General features: G+C 42.2%; 2 protein-coding genes and 1 long non-coding RNA gene across 8 annotated transcripts in view; 1 reads left to right on the forward strand and 2 right to left on the reverse strand.

The window, feature by feature from the left end:
- Nucleotides 1-683: 683 nt before the first annotated feature.
- LOC135107871 (uncharacterized) lies at nucleotides 684-21,686 on the forward strand. Of its 6 annotated transcripts, none has more exons than XM_064018212.1 (7): nucleotides 684-770; nucleotides 16,877-17,035; nucleotides 17,271-17,424; nucleotides 18,553-19,303; nucleotides 19,576-19,697; nucleotides 20,399-20,565; nucleotides 21,092-21,686. In XM_064018212.1, exons 2-7 carry the CDS (start codon nucleotides 16,957-16,959, stop codon nucleotides 21,274-21,276), a joined length of 1,458 nt encoding a protein of 485 aa, XP_063874282.1. In that variant the 5' UTR covers nucleotides 684-770; nucleotides 16,877-16,956; the 3' UTR covers nucleotides 21,277-21,686. The 6 variants fall into 6 exon arrangements, with proteins under 6 accessions (XP_063874282.1, XP_063874288.1, XP_063874283.1 ...); XM_064018218.1 differs by lacking the exon at nucleotides 684-770 and adding an exon at nucleotides 4,505-4,527; XM_064018213.1 differs by lacking the exon at nucleotides 684-770 and adding an exon at nucleotides 12,554-12,694.
- Nucleotides 6,951-11,593, reverse strand: LOC135107873 (uncharacterized). The gene is made up of 3 exons (XR_010272025.1): nucleotides 11,435-11,593; nucleotides 8,140-11,062; nucleotides 6,951-7,767 (listed from the first exon to the last, which is right to left on the reverse strand). It is a non-coding gene; the product is annotated as an uncharacterized LOC135107873 (long non-coding RNA).
- Nucleotides 21,613-25,993, reverse strand: part of LOC135107872 (putative GATA zinc finger domain-containing protein 25) — a 23,928-nt gene continuing 19,547 nt past the window's right edge. The window contains exon 9 of the mRNA XM_064018219.1: nucleotides 21,613-24,708. The gene's annotated coding sequence lies outside the window, so the exon portion shown is untranslated. The remainder of the gene's footprint in view (nucleotides 24,709-25,993) is intronic.

Below are 25,993 nucleotides of genomic sequence, written 5' to 3' on the forward strand. Positions count from 1 at the left end.
TCTTCTTCTTCTTCTGCTTCTCATCTTTCTTCTTCTTCTTCTTCTTCTTCTTCTTCTTTGTAATACTGTTGATGGAGCTTATTATCATTCTTGTTGGTGTCTTTGTTGTGTTTTTTTTTTTTTTATCGTGGTGATGGCGGCGGTGGTGATAATGATGATGATACTTGTGTGTACTTGTCTTCTTGTCGGAAGGTGTAAATTACATTGTAAACGGATAAACCCATCCCTTTTTAATGGTTATATAATAGGGTTAACTAGTTTACGGTTCTCCTTGTAGATGATGATGAGGTGGTGAGAGAAGGTACCGTATGGAAATCAAGACATCACAAAACATGAATATTTTTCGTTAAACTCGGATGCAGCGATCCTTTGTTATGGTTCTTAGGAAAACATGGGAATATTCATGGAAACAGTTACAGTGCTCAGTGCGAGTGGTGATGAGGGAATGCACTTCAGATAAGTCTGGACATCACGAGTCTAAATATTTTTTCCTTTTACTCTCGAACGCACCCAATCTTTCTTGCGCCTCTAAAGAAACATGGACATGGAAATAGTATCACCATTTAAAACTCTCCATTCACAAGTTGGTGGTGCTCGTGTGAATCACCAGGAAGTAGAATGAAAACCCTAAGGGGAAAAAAAGAAATAACCCATTCGGCACCTCGTGTTGGCCGCACATATAAACAACGCCTCGGGACGCCCGGAAGGCTGTGTTACCTGGAAGCCACGGCAGAGTGGAGAGTGCAAGCCCGGACCAGACGCATTCTTCGGTAAGTAGTGCTTGAGTGTGAGTAGTAACTGAGTGCCTGGCAGGGTCTGGGGACGTTCGCGCAGGTGAAGTGATATAGTTGTAAGCTTCGTTTCGATAATTGATCGTTAAATAAGTCAAATGATGAAGTAAGCTACATTTGGAAGCCTTCCAGTCTTGAAAAGTGAGTATACGTCCGTTTAGAGTAACATTTAAGAAAATAGTGAGGCAGTGTTCTTTTAGCTGCTGTTAATTAAGATAATTGCTCGTTTGATAAACATAATTGAGCTGAATAAACCCTGGCGTTCTTGAGAGTGGGTGGCCGTCTCTGTTAACCTTGTGACAAGTGGTAACTTAAATCAGTGATGTAGCGTTTAGTTAACTGATCGTTAACAAGAATGACATGGTTGAGGTGAACTGATCTGAAGTGCTCGAGTGTGGCGCCTCTACCAGCACTTGGAGGAGAGATGAGGCGGTGTTATAATATGTATCTTTAGGCTAATTAGCTAATTGGTCTATTAACAAGTATCACATGATGTAAGTAAGTTAATACTGCAGTTCTTTTCCTCAATTGGTCATTCTCCTGCTTTCTTAATGCCAGCTGATGAAGTGATGTGTATGTGTGTGTGTGTCATTAAACTAATTAAAACTCGTTAAAAAAAAAGTATCGCACAATAAAAATTAAATAATCCCAAGTTCTTTGTGCCTAGCTAGTAATTTTCAGACAAATTTTAAAACTCAATTAGTGATTCATTTTGTATACTCGTGTGTGAAATAAAATGAAACAAAGATACGATGAATAATGACGACTGGAGGGACGCGGGAAGTTAACGACGTAAAGGAAGAAGTTGCTGCTTTGGCCTCTCTGCAAAAAATATATATATCAGTGGTTCCAATAAAAGAATCTGCGAAGGAAGGAAAGGAAAATAGAAATCAAGGCATCTACATTATTTTATTATCGGTTTATTTTATTTTATTTTGTTTTACTGTGATCCGATGTTCAATGGAAATAAAAATGTTGGTTGTTACAAGAGGCTTCTGCGATACACGGACTTAGTGTGATGAGAGTGAAGCAAAAATGGACCCTCCTCATATATTATTGATTCGATGGATGAAGAGGGAAAAGTTAACCTATAAGTAGCTCCAATTAGCGAAGTTTCCAGACTAGGCAGAATTAGTTGCGCAAAAATCAAAGGGGGAAAAAAAGGGAAAAATATATGTAAGCTACTTTGATTTTTAATGATTTTGTGAGCGATGAAAGTAAAGTCAAATATCAGTAATTCCAGTAGGCGAAGTTTCCAGGATAGATACGTACATGTGGTTGGTCGAAAAAGAAAGGTAGAAAGACAAAGAAAAATACGGAAGTTTCTTTGTCTTTTAGTGATTCTGTGGTAATGAAAAAAAAAAAAACAATTGAAATATCAGTTTAATTTCCTGTAAAGCTGCGCGAAAAAGAAAAAAAGAAAAAAAATATGACCGCTGCTTTGAATTTTTTAGTGATTTTTTCTGAGCAATGAAAATGAAGTAAATAAACCGGTTATTTTTGTGATAGACACGGCGAATTATGGAGCTTTAAAAGAAGAATGGACAAATAAGTAGGTAGTAGGTTTTATAAAGGGACTGCCACATGTAGGTTTGACTTCTCGCATCTTCTCTTATTTTCTTATGTTCTTATGTTTGGGTGCGTGATGCAGCGGCCAATCAGAGAAGGCAACTGCTCAACTGCTCCTCTCAGACTGTGACAAGGCAGCGTGACGGTCACTCTGCTCCATTACGTGAGCGTGTCACCTCAGGAATGTGCGCAGGAATTCGCTGAGACGCGCCAAGAGGAAATGTGAGAGAAAACATTAATTCTCTTCTGGAAAAGTTGTCATGGGAAGAATTTAATAGTAACACACACACACACACATTCTCTCTCTCTCTCTCTCTCTCTCTCTCTCTCTCTCTCTCTCTCTCTCTCTCTCTCTCTCTCTCTCTCTCTCTCTCTCTCTCTTCGTTATATTAAAGAGAACCATTAATTAATAGATTTAAGGCGCCATAAAATACGGAGTAATGTGACGTCATGCAGCAGGACGGAAGGACGGAAGGGAAGAGGGTGAGAAAAAGGGAAGGAAGGAGAAAGGAATGAAAGGAAAGAAGGAAGGAAAGAGAAAAGGGGAGGAGGGAGGGAGGAAGGGAGAAAGCGAAGAAAGGAAGGACGGAGGGACGGAGGAAAGGAAGAAAGGAAGGAAGGAAGGAAGGAGGGAAGGAGGAAGGGAAGTGTGGGTGGTCACTGGTAACCGTTCAGACTGCTGTACTCAGATCCTGCTTCCGGTTTTGAATGTGCGTGTTGTGGTGAGGATGTGGTGTTGTGGCGCACTTTTTATGGTGGTGTGGTGTGGTGTGGTGGTGTGGTGAAATGTGGTGCACTGGTTATGGTGTGGTGTAGTGTGGTATGGTGGGTTGTGATGTTGTGCTTATGGTGTTGTGTGTTGCAGTGGATGCGGTGGTGGTGTGATCTGGTAGCGGTGTTGTGGTGCTGGTGGTGATGCTGGTGGTGGTAGTGGTGGTTACAGTGCCGCAGTGTGGTGAGTGTAGTGGTGTAGTGCAGTGCTTTACGCTGAACTGTGACAATGTGGTGTCTTGGTCACAGTGTGGTGTCGTTGTGGTGTTGTGGTGTGTGCGTGGCGGCGTTAATGATGGTGCTGGCGAGGGTGTGGTGTTAGTGGCGTGTATTGTGGTGTTGTGGTGTTGCGGTGTGATGGATAGTGAGGATACGAATGACAGGAAATTATGTTACGTTGCGTTTTATCGCCAACTTTATCTGATCTTTGGCTTTACGTGTGTATTGCGTGCTGCTTGTTACGCTGTGTTGCTGTGGTGTTTTGTGGTGCTTTGGATATGACTGCGTTGGTGTCAGTGATAGTGGCACCACGTATGAACAAATTATGAAGAAAATGTGCAGTTCTGTTTACTAAATGGTAAAATGGTTCTTAAGATTTAGGTAAGTTAGTATAGACCAGAGATTCTAAGGTTTTTCAGAGGCGCCAAATCATAACTGAAATCTCCGCACACTTGCTGAACACCTCAAATCAAGCGTTTCATCTAAAGTTATATTGGAAGTATGTACAAAGAACAAAGGCAAAAATACTAAGATCGCTACCTACAGACAAGTACAGAAACAGTCACGCATGCGTCAGATGAACACAGACACACTTGTAATGCCAAAATCTATATAGTTTAGGAGGTCCCGCGCATAATCCCTGAGACTGACTTACCGAACTCACGCAAAGGAGCGCTGTCTCAAACAATAGCTGTGTGTTAGTATTACCCTCACAGACAAGATTAATGATGAGATTACGAATTAAATATTTTCTCTTCCACTCAATCCACAAAGAACAATCCGTGGTACAATTTTCCAATTCTGCAAGTTTCTTCAGGGAATGTGCGGTTTTTTGATAACATGGATCTCTGCTGCTCGCATGATCCCAGCTATTGTGACGCGAACAGAATACATTGACAACCACTGTCATGGAGCGTTGCTGGGATTATAGTATCAGAACAATATCATTTCTCCCTCTTCCTCCTCTTCTTCCTCTATTCTCCCTCCACCCCTCCTCCTTCCCCTTCTCTCCGTTATCTCCATTGATCTCCACGAGGCGCAAAAAACGGAGGATAGATACACTGATAAGACTTGTATTGAAATATGATATACGTGGTAGTGATTCAATAGTGGTGGTGCTTATCGGTGGTAGCGGTGATAGTGGTGTTTATCTGAGGCACCGAGGCGTGGCAGGCAGGTGGGCTCGTGTTGTTATTGGTGGTGGTGGTGGTAGTCAAGGGTGCTGGGAAGGCTTGTATAAGTGTAACTGCTGCTGACAAGTTGAGTAAACATTTATGAGATAGCGGTGAGGAGGTTGGCAACCCTGCGAACGTTGCCCTTCCCTACACCCTCTCCTTTCTCTCGCCACTCATCCATCCCATTGTTTATTTACTGGTTTATTTATTTATTTATTTATTCTGTTGTTGTTGTTGTTGTTGTTGTTGTTGCTGTTGAAATACTACTGCTGCTACTACTACTACTACTACTACTACTACTACTACAACTACAAATTATTATTATTATTATCATTATCATCATTATCATTATTGTCATCATTATCATTATTATTATCCTTATCATTATTAATATTGGTACCACTAATGCTACAACTATATACTATTTATCTATCCATATTTCCATCTGTCTACCTATCTATCTATCTGTGTATGTATAATCATTTAGTAGTAGTAGTAGTAGTAGTAGTAGTAGCAGCAGCAGCATAAGAAGCAGCATTAAATAATTTTGCAGCAAGTCTCACAGTTAGTGTACAGCATCCATCGATTCATGCCCAGACTGAGATCCTCTTTGAAGTGAGGAAAGCTCAGGCAGGACGTCACGTTGTCTTACTGTGGGAATAGAACATTGAGGAGGAGTTCGAGGACGCAATGCACCACCACCACCACCACCATCACCACCACCACCACCTCTTTACGATGCGCGGGGAATCCGGTGGTGGTATTCCTTCAACACGGTCACGGGGTGTGCGACGAGGCTGTGACCCCCCACCACAACCGGCCATTACTGGGGAAAAAAGTGCTAAATTCTTGGACTGGAAGGTGAAGTGAAAGTCAAGGAACGCGGATGCTTGTGTGGAGGTAAATACATACTGGCTTGCCTCGCTGCGTGTCGGGAATGTGAAGCGCGCGTTATAGAGCAATTCCAGACCACATGTAGGTAGGCTGCTGGGTGTGTGCTGTAAATAGCCTACCACGGTCAGGGTGAGGAGTGATGAATCTCTCTCTCTCTCTCTCTCTCTCTCTCTCTCTCTCTCTCTCTCTCTCTCTCTCTCTCGTGAGGAGGTAGTGGTAAATAGGAGTAACGATTTAATGCGGCACAACAGCAGATCCATAGTATTGCGTCGTAGAAAAAAATAAATAAATAAGTAAATAAAAGAAGAGAAGGAAGGAAGGAAGGAGGGAAGGAAGGAAGGAAGGGAGGGAGGCAGTCCGAGTGGTCAGTGGTGACAGAAGGCTCTTTCTCTCTCTCTCTCTCTCTGTTGCGACTCAGCCGGAGTGACGCATGAGGCAAGAAGGTTGTCGTAATAACGGCGTAAGTGACCTTCACCGCTCTAGGTCACCTCTGCAGGTCACCTTCCCGGGGTCACCACACTCACCACAAAGCCCCGTGACCAACCAAACAACTCCAGCACTCCTCCGCCTCCTCCTCCACGGCCTGGGTCTTCCTGGATACACTTCCTATTCTTTACTGTGTCTGTCTTTTGTTTTACATCCTTCCACGTCGTTCCAGTTACTGCTCATCCTCATTTACTCCTCATTCATTTCTCGTTATTTTTTTTTTTTTTCACCCGGTTCACTCCTCTCTCTCTCTCTCTCTCTCTCTCTCTCTCTCTCTCTCTCTCTCTCTCTCTCTCTCTCTCTCTCTCTCTCAAGGACACTGGTTCTATTTCAAATGTATTTTTTATTAAATATATGGAAAAGTGCAAGTAGGTGCTGTCCAATTCGTGAATCTAGATGTACAGTACTATGAGAGCAAAGCAAGTCTCCTTGATAAGGATGCAGGCCACGCGCGCACACACACACACACACACACACACGCACGCACGCTTAGTATACACACACACACTTAAATAAATGTATATACAAATAAATAAATAAATACAAATAAAGGAGATAACTGGGTAACTAAAACAGAAATAATGTTTCTGTGAGTGGTGTGGGAAGTATCTTTGCTGAGGTGAAAGGTGCTGGTAAGGGAGGCTCACTACTACTGCTGAGGGTGTTCAGTTAGCTGCTGTGAACGATGGCAAGGAATGACTTAAATTAATAAAAAAAAAAAAAACTTAGGATTGCAACTTCAATGGAAATGTTTCCTTGTGGCACGAGAGAAGGTGCGGGAGAGTGCGTGTGTGGATAGTTTTGTTTAGATTCTTTTAAGAAACGATACTTTTATTTCAGAAAAATATTATATAATATATATATATATATATATATATATATATATATATATATATATATATATATATATATATATATATATATATATATATATATATATATATATATATATATATATATATATATATATATATAATATATAATATATATATATATACACACACACACACACACACACAAGGGGTACTTTTTAAAACAGGAAAAATAGTAACAAATAGCTTTATTTATCTTCAGTGCAAAACAAATCCTTAGTCACAATTCAACACATTGACTGCAGTGTTACAGAGTTATTACTATATATTAAGAATTGTTTCCTAACAAGTCATGCTGGATATTAACGTGTGTAAAACCACACAATATGAAGCATTCACTGACTTCGCTCACAGAATTGTGCAACATGACATGCGAGATCCAGAAATGCGATGAAATTTAAGAGATGTTAATGATAATACAGAAAGCATGATTGTAAAGGACGGGTGTAGTGTACGTAATGGTTAAGATGGGCTGCTTAATGATAAACAATCTTTGGTGAGTTTCCTTTTTCCGTCAGGAATTCCTGCGCCGCCATCCCTGCTGAGAGAGAGAGAGAGAGAGAGAGAGAGAGAGAGAGAGAGAGAGAGAGAGAGAGAGAGAGAGAGAGAGAGAGAGAGAGTTTTCCTTCTATTCTCCGTCACTACGCAGTCACTGTCACCACTGTATTCCTCGATGGCGTGGCCATCATACAGAAGTGGTGGTTGTCGTAGTGGTGATGGGCTGCGTGTTGACGGGGCTGTGTTGACGATGGTGGTGTTTGGGTGGTTGCCTGGTGTTGGAGGCTACACAGCTCTGTGGGGACACTGTGGTCCGCCTAGCAGCGGAGGTGTGGCCAGGATTCCTCGCCATGCGTCGGCAGGAAGAGTCAGTCCGGGGCAAGGTAAATGGTCCTGCCCCCGGTGAGGGAACGGGCTCTCTGTCACCGGGGGCAGGAAAGAGTAATTCCGCCCGTGTCCTGCGCAGCCACCATGGCTGCCCGCGACACCCAGCTGTGTGAAGAGGAAGATATTGAAAACTACTATCGCTTACCTGTCAGCTACACGCATACAAGTACATTATCTAGTTGGCCGCTAGTAAGAAGAGGACAAACATTTGAGTACTAATGCCGTGCGATTTTTATCGATCAATGTTAGGCCTAAAGGCAATGATTTATTTTAAATAATTAAAGATAGTGAGAATTACATCTAAACTTGCACTACACTATTTTCATCAAGCTTCATGGGATCAACAGCTTGTAAAGTTCATCACTCGTGTGCAAAAACGACTCGGGTTTTCACAGAGAACAGATTCAGGTTAGCTCTTCAAACATTCAACACTTCAAACTTTCAAGAGTGAGAGAAAATAAAATTCAGCTTCCTTACCAGAGGAGAAAACACTTCATACTTCCCTCTTGCTGCTTGGGTGCCACTGACTCTGTGCGAGGCTGAGGTCATATTTATACAGCGTCGTGCGTCACTCCTGTTCATTGCCAGACACTGAAATACTGGGACAAGTGACTAGATTTCTGACGACATTTCCTCGCTAATCGTTACTCTCACATTGTGTCCATTAATGATGAGATAGTAAGTATACAGTATGACCTGTTGTGCTCTAAAATAAAAGCAGTATAAGACCTAGTTTCAAAAGGTGTTGCAATGATTATCTGTCGTCAGGCGAGGTAAGCGTGCTATCTGTGTTGCACCACTTAGTTGGAGGCACGAAGCTCTCCGAGTTCATGGAAGTTATGCGTCATTTCTATTTATAGGGACTATTAGTAGTAGTAGTAGTAGTAGCAATAGTAGTAGTAGTAGTAGTAGTAGTAGTAGTAGTAGTAGTAGTAGTAGTAGTGGTAGACGTTGAATTAGTAACAACACACACACACACACACACACACACACGCACACACACAGTAAGATCAGCTGAAACAATCCCCTGCTAGGCTCATCAATATACTTCATGATACGTTACTACTTTCACACTGTTAGTAAGCAGTAAAACTACTTAAACATTGAGTGTAATATCATGATAATCTAAAAATTGTCCAGATATATTCATTTTGACACCAGTGTGTGTGTGTGTGTGTGTGTGTGTGTGTGTGTATTTTTTCATTGACTCGACACACACACACACTTAGGAAAAAAAAAAGTTGAAAGAAGGAAAGGATCTAGGGGTAGTGATTGAAAAATTACTTATCCCCAGAGAAACAAACAAAATCACAAGAGAAACAAATAACTGACCAGCATGAGGATGTTATTCCTTTATATAAATGAGGACATGGTGAAAAAAAAAAGTACATATATATATTGGTGACTTGACCAAGATCATCATGTGTTGCTGTTGTCTATAGTTCCCTGAAAATAAATGTATTAAAAAAATCTAAAGAACACAAAGAGTAACATACAAATTTAATTGCCAGCCAGAAGGATGTGACACATGAGGAAAGATTTAACAGACCAAGCCTGCCATCTCTGTAGGAAAGAAGAGAAAGGAGGTGACTTGATACCGGTATGCAGACCAATGAACGGACCAGTCATTTGGCAGGGATAACTTGTTTGCGTGGGACACTGGAGAAATAAGAGGGCATGGAAGGAAATTAAAGAAGACAAGATGCTGGAGGGGTATCACAGTTCAGCATTAAATAAAGATGCATTGACACTTGGAATTGACTTGAGTGAAAGGCAGTTCATGCCACAAACATTCATGAATTCAACGAGAAACTTCATAACACGAGATTCGGAGAGAGGACCCCACGAACGTACCTCACTATCTATACATTACAACTGTGTAAATATAACTAGGTGAATACACACACACAGTCTTTATCTCTCTCTCTCTCTCTCTCTCTCTCTCTCTCGTGCCACAAACAATTCCTAGTCCAAAGCTATTCTCCTTTTTTTATTTCCTATTATTTATTTATTTATTATTTTTTTTTTTTTTAGCCTTTCCTTGCCTTGTCTTGTCCTTTTAACTTCGTATCGAGGCTTCCAACAGTTGATCAAAGCAGCGAAGTAAACACCCTCAGCAGTAATAGTGAGCCTCCCGTAACAGCTTTCAGCTCAGCCGGGACACTTCCCGCATAAATCACGGAAACTTAATTTTTTATTCAGTTTAATGTTAATCTTATTTTATTGTTTTAATTTTACTTGTTTGTTTTGTTTATATATTTATTTGTGTCTGTGTGTATGTATATGTGTGTGTGTGTGTGTGTGTGTGTGTGTGTGTGTGTGTGTGTGTGTGTGTGTGTGCGCGCGCGCGTATTTGTGTGTGAGTTTGTGTATGTGTGCCTGTGCAGGAGCACGTGTGGATGGGTGCGTACGTAAGAGGAAGAATGCTCATGATCCTGTGCTGGTGTGTACGTTAAGGGCAGCACAATCTCATTCAAGCTTATCAAAATAATTATACTTTTAATTACTTCAGAACTAAAGAAAAAATAAAGAATAAAAAGAAATAATAACATATCAGGGATACATTTTAAAACAGGAAAATAGAAACAAATAGCTTTATTTATCTTCAGTGCAAAACCAATCCTTAGTCACAATTCAACACATTGACTGCAGTGTTACAGAGTTATTACTATATATTAAGAATTGTTTCCTAACAAGTCATGCTGGATATTAACGTGTGTAAAACCACACAATATGAAGCATTCACTGACTTCGCTCACAGAATTGTGCAACATGACATGCGAGATCCAGAAATGCGATGAAATTTAAGAGATGTTAATGATAATACAGAGAGCATGATTGTAAAGGGCGGGTGTAGTGTACGTAATGGTTAAGATGGGCTGCTTAATGATAAAGAATCTTTGGTGAGTTTCCTTTTCCGTCAGGAATTCCTGCGCCGCCATCCCTGCTGAGAGAGAGAGAGAGAGAGAGAGAGAGAGAGAGAGAGAGAGAGAGAGAGAGAGAGAGAGAGAGAGAGAGAGAGAGAGAGAGTTTTCCTTCTATCCTCCGTCACTACGCAGTCACTGTCACCACTGTATTCCTCGATGGCGTGGCCATCATACAGAAGTGGTGGTTGTCGTAGTGGTGATGGGCTGCGTGTTGACGGGGCTGTGTTGACGATGGTGGTGTTTGGGTGGTTGCCTGGTGTTGGAGGCTACACAGCTCTGTGGGGACACTGTGGTCCGCCTAGCAGCGGAGGTGTGGCCAGGATTCCTCGCCATGCGTCGGCAGGAAGAGTCAGTCCGGGGCAAGGTAAATGGTCCTGCCCCCGGTGAGGGAACGGGCTCTCTGTCACCGGGGGCAGGAAAGAGTAATTCCGCCCGTGTCCTGCCCAGCCACCATGGCTGCCCGCGACACCCAGCTGTGTGAAGAGGAAGATATTGAGAACTACTATCGCTTACCTGTCAGCTACACGCATACAAGTACATTATCTAGTTGGCCGCTAGTAAGAATAGGACATACATTTGAGTACTAATGCCGTGCGATTCTTATCGATCAATGTTAGGCCTAAAGACAATGATTTGTTTTAAATAATTAAAGATAGTGAGAATTACATCTAAACTTGCACTACACTATTTTCATCAAGCTTCATGGGATCAACAGCTTGTAAAGTTCATCACTCGTGTGCAAAAACGACTCTTGGATTTTCACAGAGGACAGATTCAGTTCAGCTGTTGAAACACTCAACACTTCAAACTTTCAAAAAAAAAAAAAAAAAAAAAAATCTTCTCACCAGAGGAGAAAACGCCTCATATTTCCCTTCTGCTGCTTGGGTGCCACTGACTCTGTGCGAGGCAGAGGTCATATTTATACAGCGTCGTGCGTCACTCCTGTTCATTGCCAGACACTCAAACACTGGGACAAGTGACTGGATTTCTGACGACATTTCCTCTCTAATCGTTACTCTCACATTGTGTCCATTAATGATGAGATAGTAAGTATACAGTATGACCTGTTGTACTCTAAAATAAAACAGTATAAGACCTAGTTTCAAAAGGTGCTGCAATGATTACTTGTCGGCAGGCGAGGTGGGCGTGCCATCTGCGTTGCACCACAAAACAAGAGTTCCCTAGATGTGACGAGACTCAACAAGCATTCCGTCCATGATATCTCTGAGTAATTCACAAAAAAAAAAAAAAAAAGATTAATTTATACACAAAGTTTAAAGCACATTGTCCAGTCGCAAGTAGAAAGAAAATACGATTGATATCACGATTCTGTTAGCAAAAGTTACCTATTGATCATGAGACGTTACAGAGGTGACCTATACTTGGTCTACTGTTATAGTAGTAGTAGTAGTAGTAGTACCAGTAGTAGTAGTAGTAGTAGTAGTAGTAGTAGTAGTAATATTAGCACCATCACCAGTTGCTGTAGTACCAATTTTAGTAGAAGTAGTAGTAGTAGTAGTAGTAGTAGTAGTAATAGCAGTAGTAGTAGCAGTAGTAATAGTAGTAGTAGTAGTAGTAGTAGTAGTAGTAGTAGTAATGGACGCTGGATTATTAACTTCATCTTTACCTTGTATAAGTGTGCTAATAGTTTACTAAATGGCGATAATGTCTTGTTCATTTATTTATTTATTTGTCAATTATTTATACGTTGTTTTTTCAGAGAGGAATAACAGTGCTTGTAGAAAGTTTTATACAATTATCGACTCTCTCTCTCTCTCTCTCTCTCTCTCTCTCTCTCTCTCTCTCTTGGCGATGACTCATTATTTTCTCCCTATACGTATCACTCCTCACGTTGAGTTACCTGACGCCCATTGATGGCCGCGCTGAGAGAGAGAGAGAGAGAGAGAGAGAGTTGAGCACATACGTATACAGACATTCTGGGAATCAAAAGCTTAGTTTTCGCAGCCCCACAAAGAGAAGCACGCTCTGACACGCTAGGTCAGGTTCATTCACAGCCGTGGCCTCGCGATTCATGTTTGAAAGGGTTCATAGGAAGTGGTGGGAGGGAGGAGAGAAAGAGGAGTGTTCCGGAGTGTTCTACAAAAGTGAGGAAGTGACGAGTTTATGTGAAGTAATTGCACCATTTGCTGTTTCGCATGTTATCATGGTGGTGGTGGTAGTAGTAGTAGTAGTAGTAGTAGTAGTAGTAGTAACAGCAGCAGCAGCAGTAGTAGTAGTAGTAGTAGCAGTAGTAGTAGTAGTAGTAGTAATAGTAGTAGTAGTAACAGCAGCAGCAGCAGGAGTAGTAGTAGTAATAGTAGTAGTAGTAGTAGTGGTAGTAACAGCAGGAGCAGAAGTACCAGCAGCGGCAGCGATGGTAGTAGTAGTAGTAGTAGTAGTAGTAGTAGTAGTTGTTGTTGTTGTTGTCATCCTCATCATCCTTATCACATTGTCATCATCATCATCATCGTCCTCGTCGCTGTCGTCCCCTTCGGCATCGTCATCATCTTTATCATTGTCATCATCAACTGTATGATTGTCACCCTTTTCACCATCGTCGTCGTCGTCATCGTCTTCTTCGTTCTCATCGTCGTCATCATCATAACTATCATCATCATCGCCATTGTTGTCGTCGTCATGTCCATCATCACTATCACCATCACCATCATCGTCAGTGTCATCATCGTCGTCTTTGTCGCCTTCATCGTCATAATGATCATCACCATCATCACTACCATCATCATCATCATCATCAGCCGCAGCACGTCGCCAGCACCACTGTTGCGCCATATACGTACATCTCAGCAGGACTGTCGCACACAGCTCGGTGGCGCGTGGGAATGACAAACAGTTCGCAGCTTATTCACATTTCCCGCCGGCGGCGTCTCCGTCCACCTTTTGTTCCCACGGTAACGGGACCTGGAGCCGAACTGAAGCATGTACAGACCACCCGAGTCCGGTCTGGTGAACCACGCGGAACAGACAGAACCAGGGGACGGAACGTATGATTAGAAGTGCTTGAGTTAAGGTTCGTGAAGTGCGCTCGAGCTACCATTAAAAATACCGATATTTGCATTAAGGTATTCCGCCCCTGTAGTTTTTTACTGTAATGTTTTGGTGAGGATAACTGATAGGTAGAGGAATGCGCAGTGTGTCTACAGTGAATACAAAGATCACGTACTGGACAGGATGAGATAAATGTTATGTTCCGTCTCTGTCAAGTTTCTTACTGTGATGTAGGTGACAATAATTGAGGCATATGCACCATGTCTTCAGTATCTGTAGATCACGTACTGGTCAAAGATGAGGCCCATCACATTATGTCTCTGTATTTTCAGCTCAGATATTTATAAGAATATGACTAAAGGAACAGGTATGCCTCTGGCGAGTCTAATCACGTGATGGTCAGATATCTTCTCATTTCCGAGCTCACGTGATGGCCGAAAGCTGCGAGACGCCTGGGAATTACGGCTACATTGCATGCACATGAGTCATTCATCATACGCACACCAATTGATTGTCAAGTGCGAGAAGAAACAGGAATATATGAATGATTAATATCTGGCTACTTCCGCGTGTCGATGTATCACACATTGGTCAAAAGCTGTGAAAACTCGGAACAAAAGAAACGTTGCATGAACATTAGTCATTCACAAAGGAACACAAACGAACACAAAGAAAGGAAAAAAACACCCATAAACACGTTGCCTCTTACAAGGCTGTACGTGTCTAATATAAAGTAAAAATGCATGATACGTACGAGCACAGCACTAGTGAAATCAACGCAAGGCTATGACGGTATTGCGTCAGAAGAGCCTTGGTGGCGTCAGCGAACACGAGGAGGTAAAATTTTCCTTTATTACCAAATAGACTGAGCATGTAGTATAGTGTAACTCTTGCCCCAGAGCCTAGAGAGAGAGAGAGAGAGAGAGAGAGAGAGAGAGAGAGAGAGAGAGAGAGAGAGAGAGAGAGAGAGAGAGAGAGAGAGAGAGAGAGAGAGAGAGAGAGAGAGGGAGAGCAAAGTTGGATTCTTTGGTGGTGGTCTGAGACATCACGCTTTAAAACCATCATGTGTGGGAAGGGAGATATCACTCCTTCTCCTTATCATCATCATCATCATCATCATGACAAATTATTAATAGTAGTAGTAGGTAGTAGTAGTAGTAGTAGTAGTAGTAGTAGAAGTAGTAGTAGTTGTTGTTGTTGCTGTTGTTGTTATTGTTGTTGTTGTTGTTGCAGTAGTAGTAGTAGTAGTAGTTGTTGTTGTTGTTGTTGTTGTTGTTGTTGTTGTTGTTGTTGTTGTAGGAGCAGCAGCAGTAACAAGTATGACAGTAACAAGAATGATATTGATAGCGGTGTTAATTTTGATAAAGTTACGCGTAAAAAAGGAATACATTAATTCTTCACTCTTCTCTAAGAAAAACCTTACTAACTTTACTATAAACAAGAACAATAGAGCTGAGGAGGAGAGGAAGAGAAGAAAACTGAAAAGAAAAAAAGAACTTGTGTGTTTCATGCCAAACACAGCAACCAGAGCGAAGGGACTCCAGGTTCAGTTCACACAACATTCCGGCGCCTAACTACGTACACCCCTCAACCTTAGTGCCCTTCACTTCCCTTCTCCGCTGTCTTGGTCGTGGGAAATGTAGCGAGCGCAGTATTCTTAACAGCGTTTTTCCACGATTTTAATGTTGAATTAAAGCAAAAAAACTATGAATATCGATATTAATAATATCAATAACAACATGTGTTAATAACAAAATAGTCTCCATAATCCATCACGCATTCCAACGGCACCAGAAATTACTGAGAGCATGGAGAATTTTCTGGAGAACCGTAGCTTGCAGGCGGCAGCGGTGGGCGTCTCACGGTCGCAGCGCGGCCCGAGGGTGGGGCGGGATGGAGGACAGCTGACTCCCATTCTGTCACAGACGCGCGGCTCGCAGATATGAGTTCGTGACGCAATGCACCTCTCCCCGCCATCAGCATTAGCAACATCAGTATGAAAATTGACATTTGTCGCCGTCATAGCGATGTTGTCATCGCTCTCTTCCCTTGTGCCCGGTGACTCACAACACACGTGGGGGAACAGAGCAACAGTAGCACCAACACCTCGTCTTGTGTCCCTGATTACTTCTGGGAGGATAGTGCTCGTGTCTGTCTATCTGTTTTTTTTTCTGTCTATTTGTCTGTCTGTCTCTCTGTATGTCTGTCTGTCTGCCTTTCTGTCTTTCTTCCTGTCTGTTTATCTGTCTGTCTGTGGGGCAAATACTAGAACAGAAAGACTATTTAGTGATAGGTTTTGATGACGCAGTGAAACTCCGACACAGACAACACTATCAATGTCTGACTGGCGATATAAGGTTCAAGCATTCTTGTCACTATCAACTCTACGAAGTAAATTCCGTCTGACGTTCCACACCACATCTCTATCAGCCTGACTACAAGTGAACGAGACGTAAAAACACTGATGGCATAAAGGTCGTGGCATTACAGTTCGACGGCAACTTCCCTTAACATTTAAGGACATGTGTAGTTGATGTTAAGATTCTTTTTAAAAGCACATCTAGGCACTTGACCTATTCATTTTTTTATCTAAAACAGCAGTTGATATTTTTTGTCTTCCATATCATTATCTGGGTACTGTGTCAAAGTAAAGAACTTACTCGTTAACTCCTTTATGTACGAGTGCTATAATTTTGTTTATCTATTGATTTATTAATCTTTATATATAGTTTTTTTTTTTTTTCATTTTAATGTGTAAGGAGTATGCACAAGACTCCATTTTCCCTTACCCTTTTTTTGTCCACCTCCCTAATGCAAGACTTAACCAGTATCCTCAATCATTCATCCCTTTTTCTGGTAAAGTCTGAAACTCCCTGCTTCCGTATTTCCTTATAAATTGAGCTCTTCTAAAAGGGAGGTTTCAAGACACTTGTCCTCCAATTTTAGATGATCCTTTTGATCTTTCTTTTGGAACTGGCACCTCAGTGTTTTTTTTTTTCTGGTCATTGCGTCTTATTTAAATAAAAAAAAAATATATATATATTATACGCCCGACAGCTAAGATCATGTAGCACTATGGTAAAACATGCTGCACTGTAGCGGTGATGAGCATGACTTTACCGCAGAGCCATCTACCTGTTCACGCTCTATACATTCAAGCAAAAAGGAGTAGTAGGCTATTAAAGGGAGAGACGAGTGGATGCCGACATGTATGTTATATTACAAAGGTATTCGCTAACATCATTGTGTATATGTTACTGTTATTTGACTTATTCTTACAGACGCAAGAAAGGATCGGTAACGAGGGACGAGTCTCTTCATTGATAGCGAGTGTGTGAGGACGCAGCACAACAGAGGCGGGATGAGGGTGCAGGTGGCGTGGGCGGCGGTGGTGCTGCTGCAGGTGCTGGGCTGCTGCTGGGCCTTCGGGAGCTACCCAGGTGAGTGGCTGACGTGCTGTCCGTCTCCTGGTGTGCTGAATGATGCCACCTGCTTCTTGTTAAAGTTTTGTGCTGATTTTTCAATGTTCATAATCAATAACATTATAAGATCTATTAGAAATAAAAGTTTAATATTCATTTCATTTTCTCCTCCCCATCTCATCTCTTTTTCTCTTTTTAACCTTTCTTCACTTACCGTCACCTTTGCTACCTCCCTCGCTGCCTCTGCCCCAAGGAACCTTCTACCAGATGATGCTGCGGCTCAACAAGGAGCGGAAGTACGCGAGAACAGCGCCATCCCCCAGCAGACTTTGGGCGATCTTCAACCCGGCGGCCACACTCGGGTCTCTTAGCGATGTTCCCTTTGACTCCAATCGCGTGGTGCGGAGGTGAGGCGTGGAGGATGACCGGGACACAGGGGAAGGGAAGTAGGGTGTTACGAGATGTGAGGGCTGATGAAAATAAATAGGTAGGTACGTTTCGTGTAGGGACTGCCACGTGTAAACCTGATGGCCTCTCGCAACTTACCTTTTTGCTTTTATGTTCTTATGAAAGGCTGGTATAGTGATATAGATGGACAAGGTCATGGGTGGTTGCCGATCAAGTGTATGGTGAAGTGAAGAGGTCGTAGGTAGCTTGTCTGTAGTGAGGGACAGGAAATGAGCGACATACATAGGTGGCGTAAGAGAGAGGGAGGGAGGAGAGGGATGGTAGTGACTGTGAGAGCAAAAGAGATAGAGGTTACATGTGTATCCGGCCTCATTTACCCTTATCACTCTTGCGACATGTTGTACCATCACCCTGAATGTGTCCTTGAGACGAACTGCTGCCTCCTTGAAGTTTCCCTTTTGTCTAGATTTACTAACACTGCTGCTGCTGCTGCTGCTGTTGCTGCTGCTGCTTCTATTTCTACCTCTTCTACTACTACTACTGCTGCTGCTGCTGCTTCTGATACTACTACTACCACTGCTACTACTACTACTACTACTACTACTACTACTACTACTACTACTACTACTACTACTACTACTACTACTATTATTACTACTTGTGCTGCTGCCACTACTTTTCCTCTTCTCCCTCCTTTTCCCCCTCCTCCTCCTCCTCCTCCTCCTCCTCCTCCTCCTCCTCCTCCTCCTCCTCCTCCTCCTCCTCCTACTACTACTACTACTACTACTACTACTACTACTACTACTACTACCACCATTATTATTACTACTACTACTGTCGCTCTTACTACTACAGCTGCTGCTGCTGCTGCTGCTGAAAATAATGTTAATATGATAATAATGATAATAATAATAATAATAATAATAATAATAATGATAATAATAATAAAAATATTAATAATAATAATAATAACTGTTATTATTGTTGTTGTTGTTTTTGTTATTATTATTATTATTATTATTATTATTATTATTATTATTATTATTATTATTATTATTATTATTATTGTAATCATCATCATTATTATCTTCATTATCGTTATCACAAAGGCGTGTCTGTACCCGCAGGGATCTGGAGCCCCGACAAGTACAGCAACCCTCAACCCAGAGACCAACATCGCCTGCCGAAGAGTCCCGGCCCCTGAGTGGAAGCTCGGGACTGCCAGGCGGAGAGTCCCAGCCCACGAGTGAGGCGCCGGAACATACCAGCGGAGGATCGGCACCTGGGAGTGGAGCAACAGACCCTACAGAGTCTACAACGGGAGTATCAGCATCTACAGGTGGAGGATTAGAGGCGGAATCAGAGCCTGCAAGTGGAAGACCAAATGCAGGATTGGAAGCTACAAGCGCACGACCAGTAACAGGAATTTCAGAAGATACAAGAGGAGGGTCAGATGCCATTACTGAAGAATCGGAAACTACAAGTGAAAGACCTAACTCTACAGAACCTACAAGAGAAGTGTCGGAAACGATAAACGGAGAATCAGACTCTGCAAGTAGAGGGTCAAATGAAGGATTCAGTAACGCGACAGAATCCGAGACTGGAGACGCAGATACCACAACTAGAGGATCAGAACCTGTGACTGAGGAATCAAACAACATAAATGAAGGACTGGAACCTACAAGTATTTCCCCGGGTGCTGTAAGTGGGACAGGGCATGAAGGGGCGAAGGAGGCGTGTGGGAAGGAGGTGGTGATGCCCGCTCCCCCAGCCTCCCTCTCGCCCACCCAAGGCTTCACACTCAAGCAGAACCTTTCCACTCCTGGCTGGGATGAAGGACGTTACCCTGAGGACGTGGAGTGTGTGTGGAGCCTCAAGGTGAGTGGAGAGCGGAAACAGTAAGAACAGTAGGACGGGGAAGAGAAGGAGGTGCACGGAGGAATGAAAAGGTGCTTGAGGAGGAGAAAGGAGAGTAAAAGGAGCAGGAAGACGAGGAGGAGGGGAGTAAAAGGAGAAGAGGGGGAGGAGGAGGAAGAGGAAAAGGAAGGAATACTAAATACTAGCAGGCCAAAAAAACTGAGTGCTTAAGACTCTCTAGATTCCTTGTAACCAAGTGATCCAGCTTCCCCTTCTGCTGCGTCTGTCGTCAGGTGGGGCCGGAGTGCGAGGTGGGGCTGCTGATGTACCAGGTGCTGCAGGGCGAGGTGCTGGAGTCCCCGAGGTGTACAGGCGATTACCTTGAGTTCCTGCAGCCAAACAGCCACGCCACGAGGTACTTTGCATTTCATTATATAGCATCGTGTTTGCCACCCCTCCGCCAATAAGGTCGTCTTATCTGTGTTTGTCTGTAGGGTTGTTGCATCGGAATCTGACCTGATTAGTTTCGTCTGCAGATGTGCCAATATCGCTACGAATTCCATTGTCCATATCATTAATGTATATAAGAAATAATAGTCGTTCTAAAACTGATCTCCGTAGCAGCCCATTAATCATTTGTCCTAGCTTGGATTTGCAGCCACTAACTGTAACTCTGTGTTGTTTGTCATTGAACCGTGACCTGATCCATGCTAGATCCTTCCCATCTGTCTCATGCACCCTAACCTTTGATGGGGCACTTTATCAAATGCCTTGCTAAAGTCTAAGTATATTATATCATAATTATCCCCACTATCTGCTGCCTCATAGACTTCACTATAAAAACTCAAGAAGTTCATTATGCATGACTTCTCATTCGTGAAGCTATGTTGTGAATCCATTACTAAGCTATATTTGTCTAAATTATTCCAAATTCACTTAGCAATTACAAATCCCATTCATTCATCAAGCTGTTGACGCAGGACGGCGGCTGAATGCGTGCGTTTGCTGGCAACTGTTCATGCCGAGCAGTTGTTATTTTACACCTACAGCTTCAAATAAAAACATGTTACTCTCCCCATCCCTCTTCCTCTCATGCACCCCCTCCTCCTCCTCCAGGTACTGTGGGCCCTTGGTGAACAACAGGGACAAGGTCTCGGGGATCGATTCCTGGCACTCGTCCCAGGAGAGAACCACCGTCATCCGCTTCAGGTCGGAGATAAAAAGGTCGCTGCAGGACCGCTCTGTATCTGGCACTCCGCGAGGCTTCCTGATGGAGGTGACCTGTGAGTATTGGACGGTCTGCAACTCTGAATCATAGCAAGGTGTATTTTGTTTTTAGGCAGTTTGTTACGTAATGAGTATCGTTTGTTCTTCGTATTTATCTATTTATTTATTTATTTAATTGTTTATTTATTTACTTATATCTTTTTTTTCTTTCTTTTAATATATTTTTTCCTTTCTTTAGCTCGTTAGTTAATGGGCTAATTAGTTTGCCTGTTAGTCTGTCAGCTGGTTAATTCAGCTAATTAATTAGTTAGTCTGTCAGCTGGTCAGTCAGCTAATTAATTAGTTACATGTATAGAAGACCGGCCAAGAGCTACAAAGATTCTAAAAGTCTATTACCCATCATAATTTTTTTTAGAGAAATTTTGTAATGAGTGAACAGTGAATGGTTTGATTTGCTACTCTTAAACGTGTGTGTGTGTGTGTGTGTGTGTGTGTGTGTGTGTGTGTTTTCTTAATCTTTAATACTCACCCTGTCACTTTCTTTCCTCATGTCAAATTCTTTGTTTTCCCTCCGTGCGTCAGATTACTGCTGGCTTTACAATAAGGAGGCTGCTGTGTCAACACGGGAAAACGAGGTCAGCGGGGATGAAGGCCAGCAGCATGACGGAGGAAGGACAGAAGGAAGCGCGGAGGAAACCTTGGAAAATAATATCAAGGAAAACGAGCAAAGTGAACACGATAATTCTCAGGATGAGGCGCTGATCTAGAATATTGGAATCTGTCGACGTACATTCATTCAGGCTGTGTGTGTGTGTGTGTGTGTGTGTGTGTGTGTGTGTGTGTGTAGTGTAGTGTATTTGTAACATTAGCCGGGCATTAGTATTAACATTTAGTCTTTTAATACACACTTTGATATCACTACGTAAGTTTATTTCACCATTGTTATTGTTTCTCGTCGTTGTTAAGTACTGCTCTCCATGATCCGTGACCCAAGATAGGAGTTAGCTTAATCTTGATCTTGGCCTGACGTCCCCCTTTCAAGACTGTACTTACGTGCTGAGTTCTGCCACCTTTAAATCGGGATAGATCTCTCAACAACAACAAAAAATCTAATGACGTTTATTTCATATATATATGTTTCACACCACAACTAAAAAATAAATACATCTATAACCAATCTCAGAAGAATATATAATACTTTTTTTTTCATATATTCCAATACTTGAGAAATGCACAATATATATATTTTCTATATAGTTAAATAATGGTCAAATCTGTGTTTAGCGTGTGTTTGTGAAGGAATAATATTGCAGTCTTCAGGGACTATATAATACACATTACCATCAAGGTTTTCGCTTATAAGACATGCATCGGTAAGTATTGTGCTTCCATCATTCCCTTTCCTCTGCTCTCTTCCTGCATAGTTCTCTCTCTCTCTCTCTCTCTCTCTCTCTCTCTCTCTCTCTCTCTCTCTCTCTCTCTGACCATCGCTGTGAATCAAGACACATAGAACAGTAGCTCAGTATTGGACTAAGACTACGTGTACATGTTATGCATGGGGTTAAGAGTGACTCCGTGACGCAGGCGAGGTTAGAAGGAAGGTGGTGGGAGTACTGCGCCTCTGCTCCCTCACCCTGTACCTTCCCTCTCTTCCTCCTCCTCGCCGTGCCTCAGAGAGCAACACTGGCCACTATACATCAGATGAACACAACATTAACTGGCGCCTACGTTTTCTCCGCTGGCGAAACACACTGAATATAATGTTTATTCCACACGTTAAAATTCTCCCTGGCCACTACTCTGTTGTGCTTTATACATACCACGAGATCTTTCTGAAAAGCTTGAGGATATTTCATTGTTAGAGGCTGAGTTGCAGAGTTAATCACGACTACAACACTTTCCTATATTCGTTTTCATGTCTTCAGGATTATTATCGTTCTAGAAAATCAAAGTTCTCAAGTCCGGCTATGAGAAATAGTTATATATATAATTTGATAAGATCAATAAATAGAATATATGATTAAGTTTAGTAGATAGGACGATTCAGTATCTAACCCTGCTGCGGAAAAGGTTTAGTATCACAGGAACGCCGAGCCGAACCCGAACTAAGAGTCTTGAACAGCCAGCCATGTTGTTCCTTCCTCCTGCTGGCTGACGAGAGACGTGAGTGACGTGTTTAGCTTCTCTAGGCTGGACGAATACACTAAACCCTGAGGCAGACGACGCAGAAAGGGACACAGAATGAGATGGTAAGTATTCAGCATTGTACTGGCAGGGAGGGAGAGCTGATGAGTGTGTCGTGGTGGGTTAGGGAGTGAGTGAAGGGCTCGACGTGCGGCGTGCTTCGTGTTTGTCCTGCGGCTCAAGTGTTTCAGTGTCGCTTCGTAAACTCGTTGTAGAAGTTATCCTGAGTGAGTGCAGCATGTGTACCACTTAGAGAGCTGAATAGCGGTAAGGAATGTGTTTTTAGGTAAGATTAGTTTGGTAAAGTTAAATGAGACTAACAAAATGTAATCTAATCGGCATCATTCCGGCAAATAACCTTCTCCAGGTAGTAAAGCATTGTGTACATCATCGCGCAGGTCGCCCCATTCCGAGTATTTTGATAGCTGATGTCGGTCAGTAAATGCTGATCAACTCAAATTCCCCAGCGTCAGTGTCAGTTAGGTGTGTACGTATACGTGACCCGGCAGTGGGAAATTCGATTGGTTTTGTTTTGCAAATGTCTCCTAATGCGGTGTACCTTACCGAAAATTTACCTATTAACTACAGTAAGATTAAATTAGACTGAAAATAAGTTAGGTTAAGGTAGTTAAGGTCATAAAGTTAGATGTAGCCGCAATGAACTTTATCTGGGAGGTTTATCCGGGCCACTGCCACATCCTGAACAAGTGCCCTTAACCACACTGTCGCAGCCTGCTCCAGCCGAGGAAGGTCTGCCTGTGACGCGGTGCCTTGGGTCACGCGACGGAAAGGCTCTTGCCTTCTTATACATAAACATCACAAGCATCTAAGACACGAGAAATGCGTTTTGCTGAGTTTGAATATATATATATATATATATATATATATATATATATATATATATATATATATATATATATATATATATATATAAAGGTATGGTATATGTATAAAATTTTGGTGGTAAGAGTTACCTCAATCTTTTTACTCACTTGAGGCCTGAGTTCGGCTTGACAACATTTGAGATCTGTAGTTCGCGCAGACCTGACATGAAAGTTACCCTGCGATTGTTAACGTGATGAGAATGGTAATTGTTGTATAGTAACTATTGTTTTAAGTGTACTTAGTCTTCAAATATCTGCATTATTTGGAAAAATAAAAGTTTTACAAGATGACGTTTGGCGTACACGAGGGTTCTGTAAGGCAGACGGCCATGTGCAGGTCAAAGAAATGAAGAGACCTAATCATGATAACATAATGTCCCTGCACAGAGGAAGAGCCACCAAAGAGGTACTATATAACACTTCAGGTGCATACAAGTATACGTTGTGATTTTACACCTAGCAGAATACACCCTTGTAGTATACACGTGCATGCAACGATTAAGTGTCCGAGGTGGAATCCAGTAGTGCGTAGTTAAGGTCTTTTCATGTATGTGTGTGTGTGTGTGTGTGTGTGTGTGTGTGTGTGTAATTCACCCTGGTCTTGAGAATCACCTGTTGGAATCGTGACCGTCAGCTACTTCCTTCCCGGAGAGATCTTAAAACTCCTGTAGTTTGACTGGGTGAGGCTGAGACACTCCATGCACCGCACACTTCATCCTCTTGCTCAAGGAGAACGGTAATTGCTTGCCATCTGAACACCATCATTAAGAGTGTGCGTGTCTGCCAAATGACAAGCAGGGACACCACCACTGAGGAAGCGATCGTTAAGTGTGTGTGTGTGTGTGTGTGTGTTGGGGTATTCCTGGTGTTTTACATGTTCTCAAATCAGTGAGAGATAAGAACGATAGAGGAAGACGGGAAAGACACTTAAACAACAATAGCTTTCACTCAAACGTGGAACACAGACCTCCCTCCTTTGAACAGCGTGGCCAGGGAGAAATTTAGACCTTTAGCTGGGTTCTTGTCCGGTGGTATGTGTGGAGCCCCTTACATGGCGGCCCGGCGGATGCGGCGGCCGAGTGGGTCTCGCTCAGCACCAAGCATGGCGGCCAGAGAGTATACGTCGCGGGGCTGCAAGGAGGAACAGTAGCATTATTATTTTTATATAAGGGTGGCAGTAGCCTAGAGCAACAAAAAAGGGCGGAAAAAAAGGGCTCACTGAAGTGCCTGTCCCTAAGAAAGGTTAAAAAGGATCATCCAGAATTGGCGGGTGTGTCTTGAAACACTCCTATTGAAAGAGCTCAAGGCAAGCAAGGCAGGGAGTTGCCGAGTGTTTGTAGACTGCAGGACCACCACCACTCAGGCGAAGGTTAGGTAATCGACAGTGGACGAAAAGTCTTAAATTGTCGAAATACAGGTTTCATTTCTCAACTAAGACTCAGTTATTGTATACGTAATCAGCAGCTGCAGCAACAACATTAATAGCATCATTAGGTATAGTAGTGGTTAAAGATGTTGTAGTAGTAATAGTAGTAGTTGCTGTAGTAGTAGTAGAATTATTATTATTGTTATTATTATTATTATTAGTAGTAGTAGTAGTAGTAATAGTAGTAGTAGTAGTAGTAGTAGTAGAGTAGTAGTAAAAAAAAGTATTATTATTAGTAGTAGAAGTAGTAGATACTCTCGTGCTGTCCAGGATAAGTAGTGGCTGGTACATTGTTGTTCCATCTAACACTGATGCCTTTCATATTTCTGCCTGAACTAATGCCAAACTGTTTTCCAACTTTCCAAAAACTCTTTAATCAATAAAAAAAAAAAAAAAATAGCCAGTTCATCTTCCCTGACTTCTGGCATCTAACCAACACCATCAACAAATTTTTTCTTCATCTTTCCCCAACTATTTTATCTAGACTGCTCCACTGCCATCTCCTCTATCTTTATGTATCCTAAAATTGATCTCTTATTTCCGACTTTTGATGACAATTCTACACTAAATGATTCAGGACTTGTTTCTCCTTCACCTTATCTCCTCTGACTATATCGTGTCCGTTTTAGAAAATTTTCATGATGATTTTCTTCTATGACCTCTCTGGCCTTGATCCTCAGAAGGGTAATGGTTCTAATAGATGGCCTCCTATGGCTCTCCGTGACCGTGCTTCCGTGCTCGCTCCTTGCCTGGTCAAACTTTTTCTTGTCTGTCTATCAATGTCGTCTTTCCTTCATGCTGGAAGTTTGCCTACATTCATCCTGTTCCTAAGAATGGTGACTGTTCCATTCCTTCAAACTAACAACTTATAGCTTTGATTATCTGTCTTTCTAAAGTTTTTGAATGTATCATCAACAAGAAGATGCTGAAGCGCCTATCTGCTCGCGACCTTCTTTCTGATCATCAGTATATATTCTATAAGAGACGATC

Source organism: Scylla paramamosain, chromosome 16 (assembly GCF_035594125.1).
Source record: "Scylla paramamosain isolate STU-SP2022 chromosome 16, ASM3559412v1, whole genome shotgun sequence".
NCBI lineage: Eukaryota > Metazoa > Arthropoda > Malacostraca > Decapoda > Portunidae > Scylla > Scylla paramamosain.

What these genes read in the sequence shown, in the direction of transcription:
- LOC135107871 (XM_064018212.1), top strand. Translation starts at nt 16,957, where the DNA reads ATGAGGGTGCAGGTGGCGTGGGCGGCGGTGGTGCTGCTGCAGGTGCTG. An exon ending in TCCAATCGCGTGGTGCGGAG is followed by an intron (nt 17,425 to 18,552) that starts GTGAGGCGTGGA and finishes CTGTACCCGCAG; the next exon opens with GGATCTGGAGCCCCGACAAG. An exon ending in CTTCCTGATGGAGGTGACCT is followed by an intron (nt 20,566 to 21,091) that starts GTGAGTATTGGA and finishes TCCGTGCGTCAG; the next exon opens with ATTACTGCTGGCTTTACAAT.